We start from the raw sequence: 20263 nt of genomic DNA, 5'->3' as shown, positions 1-20263 counted from the left end.
AAATGGTATTGTCTGAAGAGTAGAGGAAGAACAAATGTTCATACTGCCTGCTTCTGTGCAACAAAAGCAAATGTGCCTATACAGTGCTGGGGCAGTGCTTAAAGCCAAGCTGGTGGGAGAGAGCCTAAGAAGCACAAAGGGAATCCAAGCTCCAGCCCCTCAGTGGGAGCAGGGTACAGGATTGTGACCTGATGTGTTGTTTGTGCTTGTTAAGAGACTTGCTTTTGGTGATAACAAGGTTATTTATAAGGAAATTAGGATCAGGAAGCAATTCTTGGGAATTGTATCTGGGTTGAGAGTTTCCCTATTATTTCACATGTCAAGATGGGCTTCCAAGATCGCTTGCCACATCTGCACCTTTGCTTATCTTGTCAGGGCCTCTTTCTGCAGATTTTCATCAGAGCCTCATTTAATTCTTACAGATAGTGAGGAATTAATAATTAGATTTCAAAGCTGAAAGCTCTTTACTTCCTTCCCTGCCTAATGTAATATAAAATGGATGTGGCCGAATAATTGTTTTATAAGAGACGTGAAGTCCTGATTGTAAGCCTGTCAGTCACAGTCACACAACTGCTTTCATTCGAAGAGCCCGAGGTCTGCTTTTGTCATACAGCTTTGCAGCTTTTTGATCTCAGTCGCTTTGGATAATCTTAGGGCCCCTACGCCGTGTGCAGCTATTTGTTATGAAATGTGTACCACTTTCTGCCTTTTGCATTGCCGTTCTTCGTGTGCTCAGCTCATTCCTGTGCCTTTTGATGGTGAATGTGAAATGCTGAGGCATTAAGGGAAGAGAAGGGGGCTTCAATCCAGCCACTGGAGCAGAGCGTTTCTCCCAGCAGGCATCCTGGGGAGATGGCTTACATGGCTGCAGATATTTTATTCTTTTGGTTTTCTGTCATTGACAGAAGCACTTCTTTTTACAGGAAATTCACCTCTTACATGAAACAGGCACAGAAAAGCCGAGCGGCAGGAGATGCAGGCATCTCCGTGGTGCTCTGCATTCTTTTTTTAATCTTAAGGACCTTCTGGAAATGAGAAGCAACCCCTCCTTTTCCTGACTAATTAAGCCATTGTACGGCTGCATTGATGGTATTAGTGTAGCTATCAAAACACTCTGGTGTGCTGAAAGCAAGGATTGTTTGTGGGGATTCCATTAAATGGAAACAGTAGCAAATGAGACAGTGGCTCCTTTTGGTTCCTTCCCCAAATTCTTTTATAGATGTAAAGGTTGTTAAACAAACGTGGTATTTAGAAGTGATGTAGATGGCCTAGTTTTGTCCTTAAATAAAAATCTGATGTGAATTGAATGTTCAGTTTTATCCCAGGTCCTGAGAATTGGTATGTGCCAAGTAAAATAAATGTGCGGTTAAAACAGGCGTGCAAACAAAGATGCTAATCAGTTTTTTCATATGTAAGGTAAGAATTTGCTTTTAAATATGAGTTGAGGACCCATGTCTCTTATTTCTGGCACTTAAATTTTGTTATTAACACATTTAGTCTGTTTTTAAGAGAAGCTGTGCTCAGTAATGGGGCAGAGCATTGGGAGCCCTGGCTCACATCCTGGTGTTTAAGCTCAGCTTATCAAGTGCTTTAGAGAGATGCTAATCAGTTAGTAATTCTTGCTTCTGCTGAAAAGTGTACCAGGGAGATATGCATGGTCTTAATACACAAATAGATAGATAAATGCATGTTAGCAGTGTGATTGTTTGCACGTGCACCTGCAGACATAGGGAGTGAACTGCTACAGGTTACAGGAGGATGCTGTGCTTTTCTTTGCCTCTGGTTTATGGTGTGACCTCATGCCTTTTTAAGTGTTACCCACGCCTGTATCCTCACGCACGTGCCTCAAGTCTCTACTCTGGAGGTAGGTTTATGATTTGGATTTTTAAAAAATTAATTTATTTTTAACTTCCATCTATTTTTAAAGGAAAATGTGAGCTTATAATCTTTATCTCTGTATGGAATAACTGCAACTGTAGTCTAAAGCTTGCTGTGACACATTTTTCTGCTTCGTGGGATGGCTGCTTTAGATACCATATGACACTAAAGCAGGACATTGGGTTCTGCTTGCAGTAGCTGAGATGTAGCATGGTTCTGAAGGGCCCCTTGCCAGTGTTCTGTTTAGTCCTTCAGAGAGATCACGTTGTGCTTTGGCATCCGTCTGTTAATCATGGAACAAACTGATATTTTTCGGAAGGATTCACACATTTCCTGCATAACCTCTGCCTAGATTGCAAGCACTGAGGGGCAGAATCCATTTTTGCTTTCTCTGTTTTTTTAAACAGTGCATGACAAAGCAAGGCCTTCTGGTGACTGTGAACTCCCCTTGCTCACTGTCCTCATGTGCAGAGACTTGCAGGGAGGCTCTTTAATGCTGTGTATCTGCAGTGTAAATATGCTGAGAGCAGGAAGCGAGCATTATTTAAGTGTGACCTTGCATCTTTTTTCTTCAGCAAGTTGCAGTAAGACGAACAAGGCAGCATTATTGAACGTGAGAGGAGCAAATCCCATTTAACTGCATGCTGGGCTTTGATGTACTGCCAAGTACTGTTGTCTGTGATAGCCTCTGGGATGCAAAGGAGACTGTAGCTGGAGATAAGAGAAGTTTTCAACCAAGGCATCTAGCGATAATGTCAGCTTTTGTAATTTGTTTGAGAAAGCCATGCTTAAATCAATACCTAGCAGAGTATTTCTGCATCCCCTAACTTCTGTGCAAGCTTCTATCCTTCAAAGATGTAGGAGTTCTACTACTTGCTGTAACACAGCTAGATTTCTGCCTTCACAGCTGATAAAATCAAAGCTGGATTCCTCTTAAGCACTTGGTACCTTGCTTCCTATGTAGTTGCCTACAAATCTACATGTGTATTCAGTTGTGCTCATTTATGTGGGATGCACTAACATGACCTGCGTGTAGATTCACCTGCAGAGAACAGGCAGGGCTCTGTGGCAAGCACAAGAACAACTGGAAGGTACCTGCAGGCTCCTCCAGCTGAGCTGGGAACTGCTGAAGGCACTTGTAACATCAACCATAGAGGCAATGTTGTGCTCTGATGTGCTCACCTGTTCTTTGGTTCAGGTGGACAGAAGGTCCCCAGAGCCCATCGTTTCTGGGAAGTTGCTCCCCACTACCATCTCTTACCGTTGTTTTTCTGACTATAAATTCAGTTTATGCTACAGTTTCCTTTGTGTTCTCCCTCCATATATTTTTGGAAGGAGCAGAAAAACTGAATTTAGATATGTTTCAGCTTTGCAGAAGGATCTTTGATGGTTTGTCTAGTGCAAAGACAGTTAGCTTCACGTTTTCACACGTTCATCACAAAAGAGAGAAATGCACTGTCACAGTGTATCTGGAGAGTCAGAGGTTTTGCCCTTGGTCTTTGTGATACATCGTAGCTGATTGCATTCTGTACCTCTGCTTAATGGCTCAGTGTTGATGTATCTGAGATCAGCACGCGGATTTGGGAGGAAAGACCGGAGCTTGTTTTGTCTGAATTTTGATGACAGCACTGAGATTTGCAGTATCCAAGAGTTTTGTCATGACGAGGTGATCCAGAGGTGAGTTGTGTGCTAAATGTGTGCCCTTACAAAGTAGGTAGCTTCATGCAGCTGGGAACACATCGTCTGCTGCATGATCCTCACAGCCAGCACGTTTTTGTTTGTCTGATTTTGTGGTAGAGGAAAATCTTCCTCAAATATTTCTTTAGAAGAAAAAGAAACAACAGCCAACACCATAGTTAATAGTGTTTGGCAGCTATAAGTTCAAAAAAAGAAAAGCAGCCCGACAACTCGCCTCGTGTTTATGCACTGACAACAATTTGAGGTGAGGAAGGAACGTCTGCTGTTCATTTCTTGTATTGAAATACCAAATCTCACTGCATTAGTATGCGTCCTGAGAATGGATGGGCTTTCATGCACTAACAGCATATGTAAATTAACCTTTTCCTAAAAGCAGGCACATCTGATTAGGGAGAATACGGTTGTCCTGAGAGGTCTGCTTTACTCTTTTCAACATGAAATTCTAAGAATTGCTGGGGTTTTGTTTGCTCTGTGGTTTCTCCCCCCGCCCCCCGGCTTGGAATTGATGGAGAGCACCACTGGGCAGGAAATAGCGGGAGCTTTTGTTGAATCTTAAAAGAGAGAGGAAAAGGGGCATTTTCACAAATGGAATTAGGATGATGCAGCAAAGTTTTGGATGTCTGCCAGGGAGGACAGATGCATCGAGCATACAGTGCCTTGTCTACGAGACTGCACAGTGGCAGCTTCCTGATCTGTTCATACAGCCAGCCCACAGCCCGGCATAATCACTGCAAACAGAGCACTGTTCAGCTCAGCGCTTGCGTGTGTTTGCCTGGCAACTTTTCATAGCTGAGTATGGCAAATTTTCAGCCCCTATGAACACTACTGAGGCTTCACAACATTTTATTACGTAGTAGATTATATTTTTAAGTAGTAGAAAGCACGTTCTTTTTATTTGCTACTGTGAACAAGCTTGTCTTTTTCTGTGCAGAACTGCAATGTAAGGTACTCTCATTGCTGTCAAAACGTCATGTTGGGATAATGTGATAGTCGGTACCTTCTGTCCAGTTATGTTTAATGGAAAACTTCACCACAGGGCCTGGGATCCCAGAATCTGACTCCTGAGTTGTGTGGGCTGCAGTGTGTGGTTCCTGCTCCTGGGTGTTGGAGTGCATCTCGATGCAGCAATGTAACTGATTTCTCAGCTTACCTTGAGAGAATGCCTGCTACAAACATACTTAAGAGATCCCTAACTAAGCACTGAAGTCTGCTGGTAGAGATGGCAGCATCTATGCTGTGTGGTTTACAAAAAGTCCCTGCAGGGACTGCTATAAATCTGTAAGAACTATTACAGCCGAGGTCATTACATGTCCGCAGCCTCTTAATGCATTTAGCCTGCCTAGCAGGTAGGTGTCATTGTTCTTCAGTAAGGAGGCTTAATTATTCTGCACATCTTTATGTAAGCCCCATTAAGTTGGCTGAGATTTTGCATCATTGAATGACGCTGTGGGAGATTCCCTTGATTGACAGACAGGCCAAAACAGAAGAGCATTTACTATTCTGTAACTAATGAGAGGAGGTGAGGGATCAAGTGGTTGCTGATAAGAAGAATTGGTCTCTGTGCTTTGAGTTAATGAGGAAGAACACATATAGCCAAATACCAGTGTGAGGTGAAAGTGATATATGCTGCTCAATTACTGAATAAGAGTGGCTTGTGGTTCAGAATGCCAAAGCAAAACAGAGGACCTGCCTTGCAGCTTCTAGAACTTGAAAGGTTTCCCTATACTGTTTGTAGTGCTGTTTGAAGGGCAGGGGAGCTGTGCTTCCAGAGCCACTGGGGAACAATAAATACAGCGATGTCCAGTGCAGGTTTTCAGATGGACACTTTTAGCATTAAGAGTTCTTTAGTTATAAATTAACTGGGTTTGGTTTGTGGATTTGAAAAAGTGAGCCTGAGGAAAGATGCTAAGTTATTAATGGGTCTCCAGTAGTGTTCCACTGGGCCATGCTTTGTTGTTGTGAAGCACTGTGCTTCGAGGCTAAAATGTGATAAATGCCAGAAAATGAAAGCGATTTGTGGTACTGCAGTGCAACACATGTTTGTTGCAGACACAGGAGGTGCTTGGCATGTGCTCGTATGTTGGTGTTCACCATCAAGTGCTGCCTTCCTGGGCATGAGAGACCAGTGCTCCTGGAGTGCCCGGCTGGAGCTGTGTGGAACAATGAATGTGTGCTGGAGAACTGCCCGGGAAAACTGTTGACTTCTGACCTGATTGCTTCCTATTGCAATTAAAGCTGCCTTGTAGTTCTGGCAAACCTTGGCAATAAAGGTCTAATAATTATCATTTTCCTTCATCCTTTGGTTTCCTGAATCCCCCTTGTGTTTTGTAGGAATTCACTGTATTGCTATCAGTGTGAGCTCAGCACTTACCCTGTACAGTACTGACCACTTGTCGAAGTGCAGGGCGTTGCACAGTAATGCACTGCCAGAGTAGAACGGACTGAAGTTGTTCTTTTGAAATGACAATCAATGACAAGTTTGAAGTGGTGATGCATCATCAGTCTTCACCTTGTGTTGCACAGCCTGGGGGCTTTCTTGCATTTTTTTCCTTTGATATAATGACTGCTGCTAGTATGCCAGAGAGCTGCTAAATGAAAACCATTCTCTGACCTGGAGAGCCCCCTGTACCACATAATACCTGTTTTGCTCTGTATTTTGATATATGTTTTTCTTTGTGAGCTGTAATCCTGCTTTGTAACCAGACAAGCTCATTGAGCAGAGTCCTGGCTAGTTTGCTTTGCAGCACTGTGCTGTGGCTTCAGCTCTTTCTGAACATATACAAGGGTGATCCCATCTCTCGTGTAGGATCCTTCCCATTAATGAATCGTCCAGTTTCAGCTCATTTGTTCCTTGAGCATTAGTCGGAGAGACAGAGATGGGAACTTTGTTTTTACTCAACAGTGAACTACTGCCAGAAAGACCAGACCTCAAACTGTTGTGTCATTGTGAACCAATAATGTACTGATATGGCCATTTAGGAACAGGCTTTGTGTCCTGTGACATTGGTTTATGGCAAGTCAAATTCAGACTAATATCTGTTACCCTTGCTCATTAAATAAAAGTTTTAGTAGATATGCTTGTCTTGTTCTCTGATATTGGAAATGAACAGTAATAGATGCTGAAGACAGTACAGTTGTGCAGCAAGACGTGAGTAATTGTAAAGCATTTACAGTAAAAACTACTTGGCCATAAAAATAATAGTTGTCCTTAAAAATATTTGATGATATTCCAACAGATGAGTACGTTCTAAGGCTGCTGAGTTACTGAGGTGATGCTCTTGAATGCTTGGCTGCTGGTATCTCAGTTGTTTTGGGCGAGCGGTCACATTGTGCTGCTGGTCTGCAAAGCTTCACGTCAGAGCAGAGCTGCTGCTGAGCTGGCATATGTGCTGCCAGCAGAGGAGCTTTTGCTGAAAACAATGAGAATAGAGGTATAAAGGTAGCTCGATTCTTGTGGTGGGATGCCTGTCGTTTAAAGGAAAAAGCTTTTGTTCCCAGTTTTATTCTTGTTTCCCGCACCTTGTCATTTTAATCCATTCTTGCATTTGTGCACTGAGATGCTCATGGCTCGCCCCACAGAGCACCCTGTTCTCTCCCTTGCTGGTGTTTTCACCCACACGTTCTCAGGAACATCTTTGATTTCCTGGATGAATTTCTGAAACCACAGAAAAATTTCTTTCTTTTCTTTTCATCACAGGCTTCACCTGTGATGGGATAATTCTGCCAAGATCTGTAGGCAGAAGGCTGGGAAAAGCAGCTATCTGCAAACTGCCCTCTGCTTCAGTGTTAAGGGCACAGCAGGATGTTAAGGGGCATCATCTGTTGGTCTGACGAGACCTTTGTGTCTTGGCTGTCTTCAGTCCTGTAGTATTTGCTGCCTCTTTTTTGCTTTTAAGAAACATTGTATTTTGCAGATGTTTGGGGGGAAAGTGGGGGCTTGGGGCCATTCTTAATACATCGCTGGTTGGTTTTTTTCTGCACTGCTAATGAACCCTGTGGAGAATGCTCTCTAAATTGAGGGGATGGGGAAGCACCTGCATCCTGTCCTGTCGGTTTCAAAGCAGGATTTCTGCAGGAGCAGTACTACAGCATTTCATGTGATTCCCCTATTGCTGGAGTTGGAAGGTAGTACTATGTTGCTTTTCCTTAAAAAAGAAGATACGGTTTAACTTGTAGTTTAACTTGAAGATAGCTTTAACTTGTTTAACTTCCACAGTAGGAAGGGTTACCGAATGCAGTCTGCTGTTACAGTTAGAGAGGGTTATCAAATGCAGCCTACTGTGAGCATGGAAAGAGAGTGTTCTGAAGGTTGTTGGCTTATGCTTCTTTGTAATTTTGCTGCTGATGGAAGGTCAGTGTTGTACAACTAGGAATTGTGTGAGTGCAGTGTTCTTTATCTCTGGATGTGCTTAGTCTGAAAACTGATCAGTATTTTTAACCTTTAACTCTCTCAAGAAGGATTTCAGGGCCTTGTATGGTGTTGCAGACTGCCCCGGTTTGTTCTGACTGGTCAGCTTGTCCTGAATAGTGATTCCTTTTGGCTTCTTAATGGAGAAAAAAAGATTAAAGAATTCAAGTCTGAAATTATCATCTTGGTAGGTGTTCTCTGCACCCTGGGTTACTGTGACTTCAGTACATAAAGAGAAAGGAATATGTTTTTCTTAAAATGTTCTCATCTTCACCACAAGAATATATCAGTAGCTGGCCCTTGGCTTGTGAGACAGGCATCTCTCAGGAGGTAAGGAAGTTGTAACAGACCTTTTGAAACCTTTGATATCCCTTTAAGCTACTTCTTTGATCCTTTTGCTGTCTCAAGTGTTGCAAAACATCACAGCAGGTACAGATCAGTACATGTAATGCTTTTTGCATTATCTTTGCTTTAAAGAGTGTGTATTTGTATGACTCTATTCTCTACATCTTCAAGTGGGGTATAGGATGGGGACATGTTTATTTAGAGACCCCAGGAAATGTGGGCATGGCTTCAGGTCCTCTGTCTGCATTGTGAATTGTAAGGTGTTCTATATGATGATTGTGAGGAAATAGAATTGGTAATTAATGTTTGCTACATATTTGTCTATTGATCTATTGCTATCTCTAATCAAAATGAACGGCCCAAATTCGTATTACAGTTTGCGTACAGCAACCCTCCACTTGCATTGCAGCTCAAAGGTTCCAAATTAGTTCAATACCTTACATAACTGGACAGTCCTTTCTGGGTTGTGACTTCTGTTTTATTCATGTTTCTAGGGATTTTCTTCCACGAGGTTCTGGGATTGTAACAAGACGACCATTGGTGTTGCAGCTTGTCACTGCCAAAACAGGTAACCTCTCTTTCTTCTGAGTTCGCTGCCTGGACAAAATGCTGTTGAGTACTTTGGCGGGAGGAAATTAAAAATCCAGGAAAATTAATCAATGCAAAGAAAGGTGCAACTGCACTACCTGGAACAAGGGCCAGCTGCTTCAGAATTGCATGCTCAAGGCCAACTAAGCTCATTGTCCTGTCTGGTAAAATAATGCAACCTCAATCCTAGAGAACATAGTCAATTTGATCCAAGATGAAACTTGTGGCAGAGGAGAAAAGAGTTATTACAAGCAAATTGATTCACAAGTTAATTTTGATGTTGCGTTGCTTAATGAGCTCTGCAGTTGTATTAGTTATAACACATCAAGATTAAGGTACTTCTGTCTTCGACCCTTGCTCCAGTGCACATGGATTTGGTTTCATGCAGCTTGTTTTCATGACTTGTCTTTTTAGGTTGCACTCACTGCACTAAGTAGAGCAGAAGGTAGACTTTGTGAGAATGAGGCTCCTGTGTATTTGTCTGGTCAAAAATGAAAATACTGCATGTATACCACTGAGCTATGTGAGATATTGGGACCTTTCATCAGAACTCACCACTTGGGACTCTTCCAAGTGACGTGGCATCTGCTGTCAAGTAGCTCCATTCTCTGGCATGTTTAAAACCTGTTTCCTGTTTTTCTCTCTCTCTTTTTTTTTTTCCATGCTAAACAACATAAGCAATAAAATCACTGGTTTTCTGTTGACATCTTCTGAAACGAGTGAAAAGAGATTACATCCAAAATAGGATTTAAGAAAAAATTCTCTTTAAATTGTGATACACTGTGAAGCTGGGGAAGAAACAAAGTTGAAACTGTCTGCAGGACTTGAGTCTGTCTCTATGTGTGAGATGTAATTAAGTTTTTGCGTGCATTTTTTCTCTAAAATGTCCCTGTGTCATTCAGCAGGAAGGTAGGCTTCAGTCTGCCTGCACTCTAAATTTTTCTCTGGCTTACTGCTTGTAAAACATGTTCATGATTTCAATACATCTAAGAAATTTTCTTTAGTTATATACTATGAAAGTGAAAGGAAAGATTGTAGAATCTAGTATTTCTGTATGCCCAACTTATACCTCAGGGATTTAAAGTATGTACTGTGTACTTGTAGTGTTTTATACATAGTAGAAGATCAAGTTCATTTAGGTTAGAAGTATGAACACTTGTCAAATCTGCATGCCTGGCTTCAGAGCCCTGATAAAAATGCTGAAACATGAATAAGGACCAAATGTGAAAAATCATGATGTAGTTTTTCCAGCACCATGTAGGAGCAGAAGAAAGAAAAGAATCAAGCTCTGTGCTGGCATTCCTAACAGACTGACTGAACTGTGGGGGCATAAGAAAAAAAGGAAGCAAACTCTTACACTGTAAGGTGGTTAAATCTTCCTTGACATCCATCCTAAACGTACCCTGCCTGATCTCTATTGCCTTGTTTTGTAAAATCATTGTTTTCTCTCTGGTTAAGGTCAATGAAAGGATTTCTCTCTCTTCCTGATATTTTCCCCATTAATATATTCATGTAATGTTTCCAGCCTTAGCTGCATCTACAGCTTTGTCTGAATGCCTGCTCTGCTGTGAAGTAGTTTTTCCATTACAGCTTAAAAACAACAACAATTCTGAAGCAATAAGCTTCTGCCTCGTGTATTGTTTCCTAGCTGCTAGGACATATTTATCCCTTTAGGAAAAGCTGTGTATTTCTTGTTTGGGACCAGATGTCAGCACCTTTGAATACGTGGGCTTTGATTATTTTGTTACTTGCTTTAAACTGTGTTTCATTATTTGATTTTGGTGGTTTTGGTGGGGAATTTTAAAAGAAAAAGGTATTTGGAGCTGCTTTAATCTTTCAGAACTGATTTAAAAGAGAAAATAAACTACTCAGAGAAGCACAGTGTTCTCTCACAGGAAGCAGATGCTGGGCTGATTTTTATCAAATTTGTAATTATTGTCTAAGCTGTTACAGAAAGTAGTTAGAGGATATTATCAGGTTTCTGCTACTGTAGCAAGCTTAACTGCTTTCTAATCCTAGAACCTTTCTCACCTCTTAAAAATAGCTGTTCTTAACCTTGTAATATTCTAGGGAGGGGAACAGAACACTTTCTATATACTACATGCTATAACATATAAGCATGCAGAGTTGACTGCAGGGTATTTTAGAAGTGTTTTCTAGAAGATCTTTTTGAAAGATGAATTGGGCTGATGGTTAAGGTTAAGGTTAAGGCTTCCTCTGGCTTTCAGTTGTGGTGCTAAGGGATGAAGGTTGCCAGCTGAGGCATTTGCGCACGCTCGAATAAGCGGGAACTTTGGTTGCTCACTCTTAGGCTTGGAGACATCATGGAAGGGTACAGAAGGGTTTGGCTGAGAGACGTTGCTAGGGATCTCCAACATCTGAAAGGGTCTGGTATGTCTGGGTAAAGAGCTGGTGTCTTTGGGCCTTAAAGTGAGGATATGCAAGTGGTAACGTGAGACAACCCAGTACTAAGAAACGTATCTCATATGAGACAGTGCTTTAGGAGTTTGTCTGTGTCTTTTTAGAAATTTCCGTGTAATTAGTGCAAAGCTATTTTGCTGTGATCTGTTGACTTCCTCTAATCACAGTAACATTTTTTGCTACATGTGGCTTTGTGCCATTTGCATTTCCATATCCATGCAAGCACTGTACTCTGCTGAAATCTTGGAGGCAAAGACTGGTTTTAATTATCACAGCTGACATGACAGCCGTGAGTAGTTGTGCCTGTTTTCCTTTGACTCTGATAATGAGAGAAGTACCTGGTACCATGGAATAAATCATAGCATGGATGTTAAAAATGACTGTATAGTACTGCAAACGACTCTCTTGTTCTTCTCTGTACTACTTGGGGCTCTTCTTGAGTCCGCTTGAATTTCTTCTTGGAACTGCCCAGCTGCATTACAGATGAAACAGTAAATGTGTTCTGCATTCAGTAAACCACTGCACCAGCTACAGGAGAAGAAAAAGATCTCCATCCTGTAAGTATTTGAGTCTCCAAAGTGGTTCTCTTCTGGTAGTCAGAATTTGGTACTCATTGCTTGTCCTAAAGCCGTTCATCCGCAGTCCTGAAGGTGGGATCAGAGTGCTGTATGCTTAGTTTTCATCTCATATTTATAATTCTCTTGTATCCCTACTGTTGAAGAAAGATGGCGTATATGAGGTTTTTCTGAAATTGAGCCAAACAGCATGAAGTCATTGTTCTGTAATAAACAAATACTGCTAATGCAGCTTTGTTTGCCACATAGAAATCACAACGGAGAGCTCCCATCTTACACTGAGCGTGCGGAACGATCCAGATGCAGCTTGATGGTGTGCGGTCACTGCACTCAACCCTGGGCAGTTATGCAGCATTGGGAATCTTCAGTGCCAGGTGAACCAGGACTCTTGCTCCCAGGTGCTTTGCTGCTAGGCTTTGAAGGAACTCAGAGTAGAGAATATAGGAGAAAACAGTCCCACTGGAGAGGACCCACTTCAGTGAGTTTTTAGAATGCAGAGATGTGGTGCTGTTAGCTGGCAGCTGCTCTGCTGGTGAGCTTTGGGTTTTTGCAGGGCAAACAAGACAGTTGTGCTAAATGAGCCCAGGCATTCAGATGCTGTTTGTGGGAGTGACTCCATCTCCCTTCTCCTGGGTGAGAAGTTGGATGTGAGGGCAGTTGACTTTGTGAGTCTGATATCCAAACCAGACAAAAGATGTGCTGGCTCTTCAAGCACTTGACTGCTGCTTCATAAGAAACAGGAAGCTCATTTGATCTGACCAGAAAGCATTTGGTTTAAATACTAAACAGTTGTGGTGTTTCAGCAGTTACCAGTGAGTTGAGTGCTGCTCTCATCCTCCCTTACTTGTGATTCCTCTTCAGGAGGAAGGATGCCACTACAGACTCCTATAGTTGTGCTCCTGGAAGTATTTCTCTGTGTGTATCTTTAGGATGTAAGTGTTAACACACAGTATGAGCTGGGACAGGAGCTATAAGGGCTGTGTTAGTGTTCAGTCGTCTAGGAGAAGTATAACTGAAGTCTGTATCAGGTACCTTGCTTTCAACTCTTCTGTCTGCAAACTTTACTGATAAGCATGCTAACTTACAGTGATTTGTTCTCTGTTGCCAGCATTCCTTAAGGGAAGGCTTAAGATTTTCTTCCATTCGCTTGGTGTGCCTTCATTTATGCATTAAAACCTATTTTGTAAACATAATTTTATTGCAGCATCCCTATGACTTTAGGCAATCTGTTCTTCTTTCTGATATGTTTTCTCCTGCTTGTGATGGTGAAGTAATTATCTAGGTTCCTGGAGACTGGCTACTGTGCTTTTTAAACAGTAATAACAGCTAAAAGATGTTCTCTGGTTTTGGGTGAGGCTATTGCTATAGGTCTTACACTTGTTAGAAATGCTTTGCTCTCTGTGTGAATTGGCTGTTTAAATGTCAAAATACTGTGCTACTAGGAGGGTTGTTTTCCTCATTTTGATAACTGTTTTTTGAGGAGCTTTGAATTTCTTTCATGGTCAGTCCTTTGATTTCTCTGCTAAAGAAAAATGTCAGGCTAACAGATTTTGAGAAGTGTTACTGAGCTGGACGTTTTTAGATGAACGCTCCACATGTACAGTGCCCACATTTGTTTCAGTTCTGCCAATTAGAACATGAAGTGGAATGTAAATCACCGTAGGGTTCAAAAATGTTGTGGATTTTTTCTCAAATCTTGCAGATGCTCTTTCCTTTTGAAGTTGCTGAGCTTTAATGCAAGTGCCCTTGCATTAAAGTGTTACGAGGCTTCATTCCTTAGGCACATCCATCTTTTATTGCCATCTGGTGGCAAAAAACATCCATAGGAGAAAATGGAAAAAATTGTTAAAAGAATGTAGGCTGCTTAATTCACTTAATACAAATGATCTCACAGATTTCCTCAGCAGGAATGGGGCCGTGAAAGACCCGCCATCCAAACAGGGCTAATAAGCTCTAAGGAGAGCACCGTTAGTGCAAGGCTGCAGGCCTCCTCTGCCTCTCTGACTGGTGTATGTGTCTGTCTGTCTGTCTGCAGTAACCTGAGTAGATCTGCAGTAGCATTCACGTTTGATCACTAACAGAACACAAACCACTGATGTCACGCTCTTGTAAAACAGAGAAGTAAATGTTGTGCAAGGTACATTAACAGCAATGCAGTCTTAAAAACGAGTTGCATAGAAAGCATAAGCTCTAGAACAAGGTTGAAAGAACAGAGATGTCTCTCTTGTTTCCTAGAAGCAAAAACTGTCAAGGATGCACCAGACTATTTAAGTGAATAGCATACTTACTTTTCCTCCCCCTATATGAGTGTTTACCATTATAATTAAAGCATTTAATTGGTTCCTGAGTCTATAACCTGGTATTTTATGCTGGTCAAATCTATGCTGTTTCCAATGTTTTTAAGCTCTTTGGCTATGATATTCTTGTCATTCTGTGCATTAACAGGAATACCACTTCAGAAAACTCTTGTACTTCTTGTAGACTTGCTGTTTGAAGGTTAGCAGGGAAGACCTGAATTTTATCTTCATCATGTCAACAAAGCTAGAGCAACGGAGAATTAAAAGGAATTGTAGATTGGATGCGACAACAAGGGTTTTTGATACTGCCTCTCTCTCTCCTATTAAAAACTATTGAACGATTTGTTAAAGTCTAAATGGATCAACTGCATTTATTTTGTTCAGAAAAAGCTGGTCCATCATCAAAGAAAAGGTGAGGGGCTTTTACTCATGAACTCTGGTTCTGTGTTTTTAAATCACTCCTTGGAAGGAGTGGACTGTTAGCTGAAGCTAGCAGAAATGTCATTGCTTGGGTGAGATTTTCTCCCTAAAGGATTTGGAAGATAGAAACCATGGGCACAGAAGGTATTTCCCCCTTACAAGGTGTATTTAAAATGTTTGCTATAGGCCTCTGATTTCCTGCGTCATCTTTCTTTGAAAACTCCAAGCTGGAGTGTTAGCTCCTCTGAGATACCATGGGAATAATTCTTGCTGAAATCAGACTTGGAGGAACTGAATTTCTGTCTCGTCTCACTGGTAAATTCCTGAGCTCTACGAGGTTGTTCTGTTAGGGTAACCTTTTAGGGCTCTATCAGACTGTGAGGGGTTGTGGGTTCAGACCGATGGACATCAGCGGTGTTTTCCAGAAACCTTTAATATATTTCTAAGACCTGTTTCTTATCTTGTCACATGGCTTACCTAACTTGGCTTTCTTTAACTGGCCTGTGGAAGAGCTCAGCACAGTGAGTGAGTGCTCTGGAAACAGCAATAGCTGTTTGTTGTTTGTAACAGTGCATTGCTGTGCTGGATGAACTCGTAGAAGTTCTTGGGGAAGTAACATACAGGAAAAATGAGCAGCATTCTGCAAAATATTATCCCATAACACCCGTTTGCGCATCTTGTCCAAATGAATCAAAATTGAAGAGAAATGATAACCTGTCGTGACACTTGTAGCTGGATGCCATAGAGAGCTATGTGATGGTAGCTTCTTTGTTCCATGTTATCCAAACTGCTTTAAATGATACTGTTTATTTAAAGATAATTTTGAAAAGTATGATACATGTGAAGATGATGGTTGTTTCTTTTTCTTATTCCTTCTCTTGATGTAACTCCAGCTTTATACAGAAAACACATCACTGAACACTGAGTGTCAGGCAGGATCATGCCTTCTGTCCAACTCCGTGTCTGTTCCCACAAGAAGTTTAAGTGTTAATGTGTTCCTCTGCGTGTGAAGGTTGAAAACTGAGGCTTGCATTAAAGCGTGTGTTCATCCAGGCTGAGGGCATCACTGCCAAGGACAGGCGAGGGGCTGAGAGGGCCGGAACAAAGCACTGCTTGTTCATTTGGATTTTTATTCTGTAGGCTGTGCGGCACCACAGGTTATGCGCAGTTGTAAAGCCTCTTCCTTCAGATGCAGACTGCAGATGGCTCTGAGGGGAATGAGAAAGAGAGAAATATTAACATAGCTAAAAGGTAGTCAGCTTTTTCACTTGGATTACCTTGAAGCCGTTTCAGACTGGGGCTTGTCCTGTTATTAAATGTCATGTGGAAGAAACAGAAAAGCTTCTTTGAGCTGAGCCAGCCATCTGATTGTAGCTAAGCACAAAGTTTTTGGTTCAATTTTGAAATCTTTTGCTGAGAAATTATGATGAGCCACCAGTTTAAAAGCTGTAGATGGGAAGAATGCAGTTTGCTTTATCCCAGGAGCACTCAGACAAAATAGGAACCACTTGTCAGCTCTTATTTTCAGTAGGTACCTATTTCCCATCTTTGCAATAACAAGTGTTACAAGTGTAATGTCTTCTCTTTCACTTTGCAGTATTTGAATATTCCTTGTTGGTTGTTATTTTATTTTTTTTAATAAATAGTTGAATATTAAGTATACAGAAAAACATTGATTGTCATTATCCTATGCTCTGCAGTTCTTAAGTCGTGAAAAGTAAGATGAAGTGCTCTCTTATTTTTAGGATGAGATGCATTGTTTTTGTCTCAGCAAGGATGGGTTTCCCTGTCCCTCACACTTTGAATCCCAGGGAGTTTATGGCAGTGTGGGGCAGTGAGGTGATGTTTGCTGTTTGCCCACTTCTTGCTGTTTTTGGCTGTTGGTTTGCTTTTACTACTGTTATGGTTTGACATCTAGTTTTGACTATTTCATTTTTTTAACAACGCGATCAGCAACGGTAGTAAAATGACATAAGGGAAACCTGCGGGACAGACTTAGTTCTGACAGATAAGGCCATCTATCCATCTGCACTCTCTGATCTGCTCAAACAGCAGCAGCTCAAGCAATTTCCTGGTGTTCAAGGCATTTCTATCAGAAATGTTTCCTGCAGAAGAAGTACCAAAATTGAACTGTGAGATCAGCCTTTGACTGCAGAGCAAAACTGACTTGAACTTGCAGTCTTTTGTCCATCCTACTGCTTAGACCCTGTAGGAACAGGATGTGAGCTCATATCTGTCCTCATTAGTGTTTGTCACAGCTTTCAGCAACTTCTATGTTTATCCTCTTTTGAAGGATGAAACTCCACTTTTAAAATCCTGAGGTGTGCCTTTGGCTGTACACCATGAGGGCAGGAAATCCTGAGGAATCCAAAGAGTAGAAGCAGTGTTCGGATGCAAGTGTGAAAACAGGGACCTAGTGTCATGTTGGAGTCAATGTCTGATAGCAAAACAGTTCCTAGTTGATACCCTTGTAGGCTAAGAGGACAAGCTGCATGATGAGTGGAGTTTTGCCACTTCAGTGAAATCACAGCTACACCTGTAGAAGCTTTTACAAACTGTTAAAGCATGGTTTGGATTTAGACTATGGGAAGTCTTTAGTGAGGAGTTGTATTTGAAAACACTGAAGTGTTTTAAGTGCTCTTATTTTCATTATCAACTTGTAAAAATGTAGAAAACTCCCTTGCTAAGATCATCTGAAACAAGTGCTGTTAGTTTTTGAAAACAAATGGCTATTGTTCGTGATATGGAACTTGAATAACTTTTCTTCAGTTCAGTGATGTATTATGAGCAAAAGTAATTGCATGAGAAGTCAGAATCTGAGTTCAAACCAGTTCTTTACTCTGTAGACGTATATGGTATTTATCTGAATCTTTCAGGTTGTTTCGAAAGATGAAATGCTAATGGTAAAAGTAGTAAATCATATTCAGTCAACCTGACTTCTTTAACAAACTCTTTCACCTGTGCCATCGTATTAACTGCATGTGCTCATATGGAATGTTTTCTTGATATACGTGATGACGTGCTTTTGTGTATCCTCATGTGAAGAGTACCTAGGGGCCTGAAAATAGTGAAGCCTGTTATGAACTTGTGAAATACAGACATGCTATTGATATTCTTCACAGAGTATGCCGAATTTCTACACTGCAAAGGAAGAAAGTTTACAGATTTTGATGAAGTTCGTCAGGAAATTGAAGTGGAAACAGATAGAATAACAGGAGTGAACAAAGGGATTTCTTCAATTCCTATTAATTTAAGAATATATTCTCCACATGGTAAGTGAGATCATTCAACTGTATATTCCTGTGATGTAATATATTACTGAGCTCTGTCTGTTCATTGATTAGCAGTCTTCTGGGATGCAAAGATTTCCACCAGAAGTGGATATACCTGTGTAAGGAAATTCAGCATCTGCTGCATTATGAAACCACTCTACTGCAGAGAGCTGTTACTTCTAGAGTTGGGCAGAACATGGACTCTATCCCATTTAATCTTCTCGTGATTTTAAAATATTCCCCCTCTACATCAGGGAGAAGCCAATCCTTCCTGCAACACGTATACTATTAGGAGCTCACCAGTAAACTCTTTGGTAAAGAGACATAGGAGGTAGCAGATGAAGTGGAAAAACCCTTCTTGCCTCCACCCATATGGATTTCTTAGATCAATGATCTAGAAAGTCATTATATCTCTTTGTCCTATTGGATGTTTCTTATTCCTTGTCACTAAGAACATACTTGGACAATGCTGATGTTTGAAGCTGCATTATGTTATAGATCCCCAGTATAGATGAAAGTTCTGTTCTCTGGTTGCCATCTGCTCTATTTAATGAAGGCAATCTAGAGGAAATGTTTTGCATTGAGTTCAGTCTGCATGTAGGGGAAAAGTGGTGTGCCTGGATCAGGCATTTATCTAACCACCTCATCTGATGCCTTGATTGTGAATCAAAGGACATAAGGATTAAAATAAGAGGAGAGATAATTAAAGAGATGCTGGTTCTCCCTTTGATATGCCTTGGCTCTAAGTGTGTGCTCCTGAGTCCTGTTGCTGCTACACAGACACGGCACAGCAAACAGGAGAGTGACTGAACTAAATGCTCTGCCTCACAGCAAGCTTCCTGAACGTGCTGACACCAGGAGAATGTGAAAATTTTCTACCTGATGCTCTTAATTTGTTTTATGGATCAGTCTTTTAGTGTAGCAACTATTATCTGTATTGGACAGGCACCAAATGTATTTCCTTTCTAGGAATCCTAATTTTCTCCTTTGTCTGAAGGATATTCTGTTGCAGTAGTAGTTGAACAAGCTGATGCTTCTAGGTGGTCTGTGGATTGAAGTATGAAATATGAATGGCCTGTTAACTGTGCTACAGCTGATGGAAAAAGCTCAGAAAGCCATATTCATTTGCCTAAGAGACTTCAGTGATATTCCATATAAGTATCATTTGCCTACACCAGTTGTAATGCTTAAAATATTGAGTAATACTCTTAAATCCAAATGAAGGAGCAATAGGGAAGCAACTACAGTAACAAATACACTTTTCAGACTCTCAGGTGTTTTATTTGAACCACTGATAACTGCTTTTGGAAGTATATAAGCTTTGTATAAGATTTTATGTGACTAAAATCTGTCTACAGCCATACCTGTATAGATCTCTTTAGATGTGTCTGGCACGCTAACCAGTGTTGTGGTTCTGTGTTCTCCATGCAGTACTAAGCCTGACTCTTATTGACTTGCCGGGAATCACTAAAGTGCCAGTAGGAGATCAGCCTCCAGATATCGAGCAGCAGATAAGAGACATGATAATGCAGTTCATCTCTCGAGAGAACTGTTTGATATTGGCCGTGACTCCAGCTAACACAGATCTGGCCAACTCAGATGCTCTGAAGTTAGCTAAAGAAGTAGACCCTCAAGGTAAGCATGATTAAAAGTAGCCACTGAGCCTCATTAAACAAATTTGAGGAATACATTTCAGCACTGCCAATGATGATCTCTTCATTTCCAGTCATGCCCTTACTTGCAACTGTGGTGGTTGTTGTGTGATAAATCTTTGAGATGATTACATTTTCAATAATCACTATGGAACTGTAGGACATAATTTGTTTTTTTTTTCAAATAAATGATTTTTTCACTGTTGTTTTTTTTCCCATCTCTGATTTGATTAGGCCTTAGAACCATTGGTGTGATCACAAAATTGGATCTGATGGATGAAGGAACAGATGCAAGAGACGTTCTAGAAAATAAACTACTTCCTCTTCGTAGAGGTAAAAATGTTCAATTGCCTCTGTTCTTTGGTTTTGGTAACAGCAGTGTTTGAGAGTTCTGGAGATGAATGAAGGGTTATCCTGGACCTGATGTGTTCCTAGCTTTTATTATATTCCATTCAGCAAACACAGAAAGGGGATGTGCTAAAAATATCCTGTAAGTAAAATAATTTATCCTGGACCTGGAAAATATGCTGCTTATTCCCGAGGAAACAAGAAATGTCAGTATTATTTATTAGCCAGTTTTCTTTTTCTGTGCCAGGTTGCTGTCTCTTTCAACAAAAGTCTTTTTTCTTACGTATGACAGAAGCCAGCACCAGCGCTTCGGTAATCTTGCTGTTAGCCTGGTTTTGACCTCTTGTGGAGGTTTTCTATT

General features: G+C 41.1%; 1 protein-coding gene across 8 annotated transcripts in view; it reads left to right on the top strand.

The window, feature by feature from the left end:
• Positions 1-20263, top strand: part of DNM3 (dynamin 3) — a 166702-nt gene that overhangs the window by 2464 nt on the left and 143975 nt on the right. For all 8 annotated transcript variants that reach the window (XR_007376979.1, XR_007376978.1, XM_048944525.1 and 5 more), the window contains exons 2-5: positions 8824-8897; positions 17753-17902; positions 19334-19537; positions 19789-19887. Coding sequence is in view for 6 of the 8 variants with exons in the window: in XM_048944525.1 (XP_048800482.1) it covers positions 8824-8897; positions 17753-17902; positions 19334-19537; positions 19789-19887 (527 nt within the window). In the remaining 2 variants the exon portion in view is untranslated. The remainder of the gene's footprint in view (positions 1-8823; positions 8898-17752; positions 17903-19333; positions 19538-19788; positions 19888-20263) is intronic.

The sequence above is a fragment of the Lagopus muta genome, chromosome 5 (assembly GCF_023343835.1).
Source record: "Lagopus muta isolate bLagMut1 chromosome 5, bLagMut1 primary, whole genome shotgun sequence".
Lineage (NCBI taxonomy): Eukaryota > Metazoa > Chordata > Aves > Galliformes > Phasianidae > Lagopus > Lagopus muta.
This window is presented reverse-complemented; position numbering and strand designations above follow the sequence as displayed.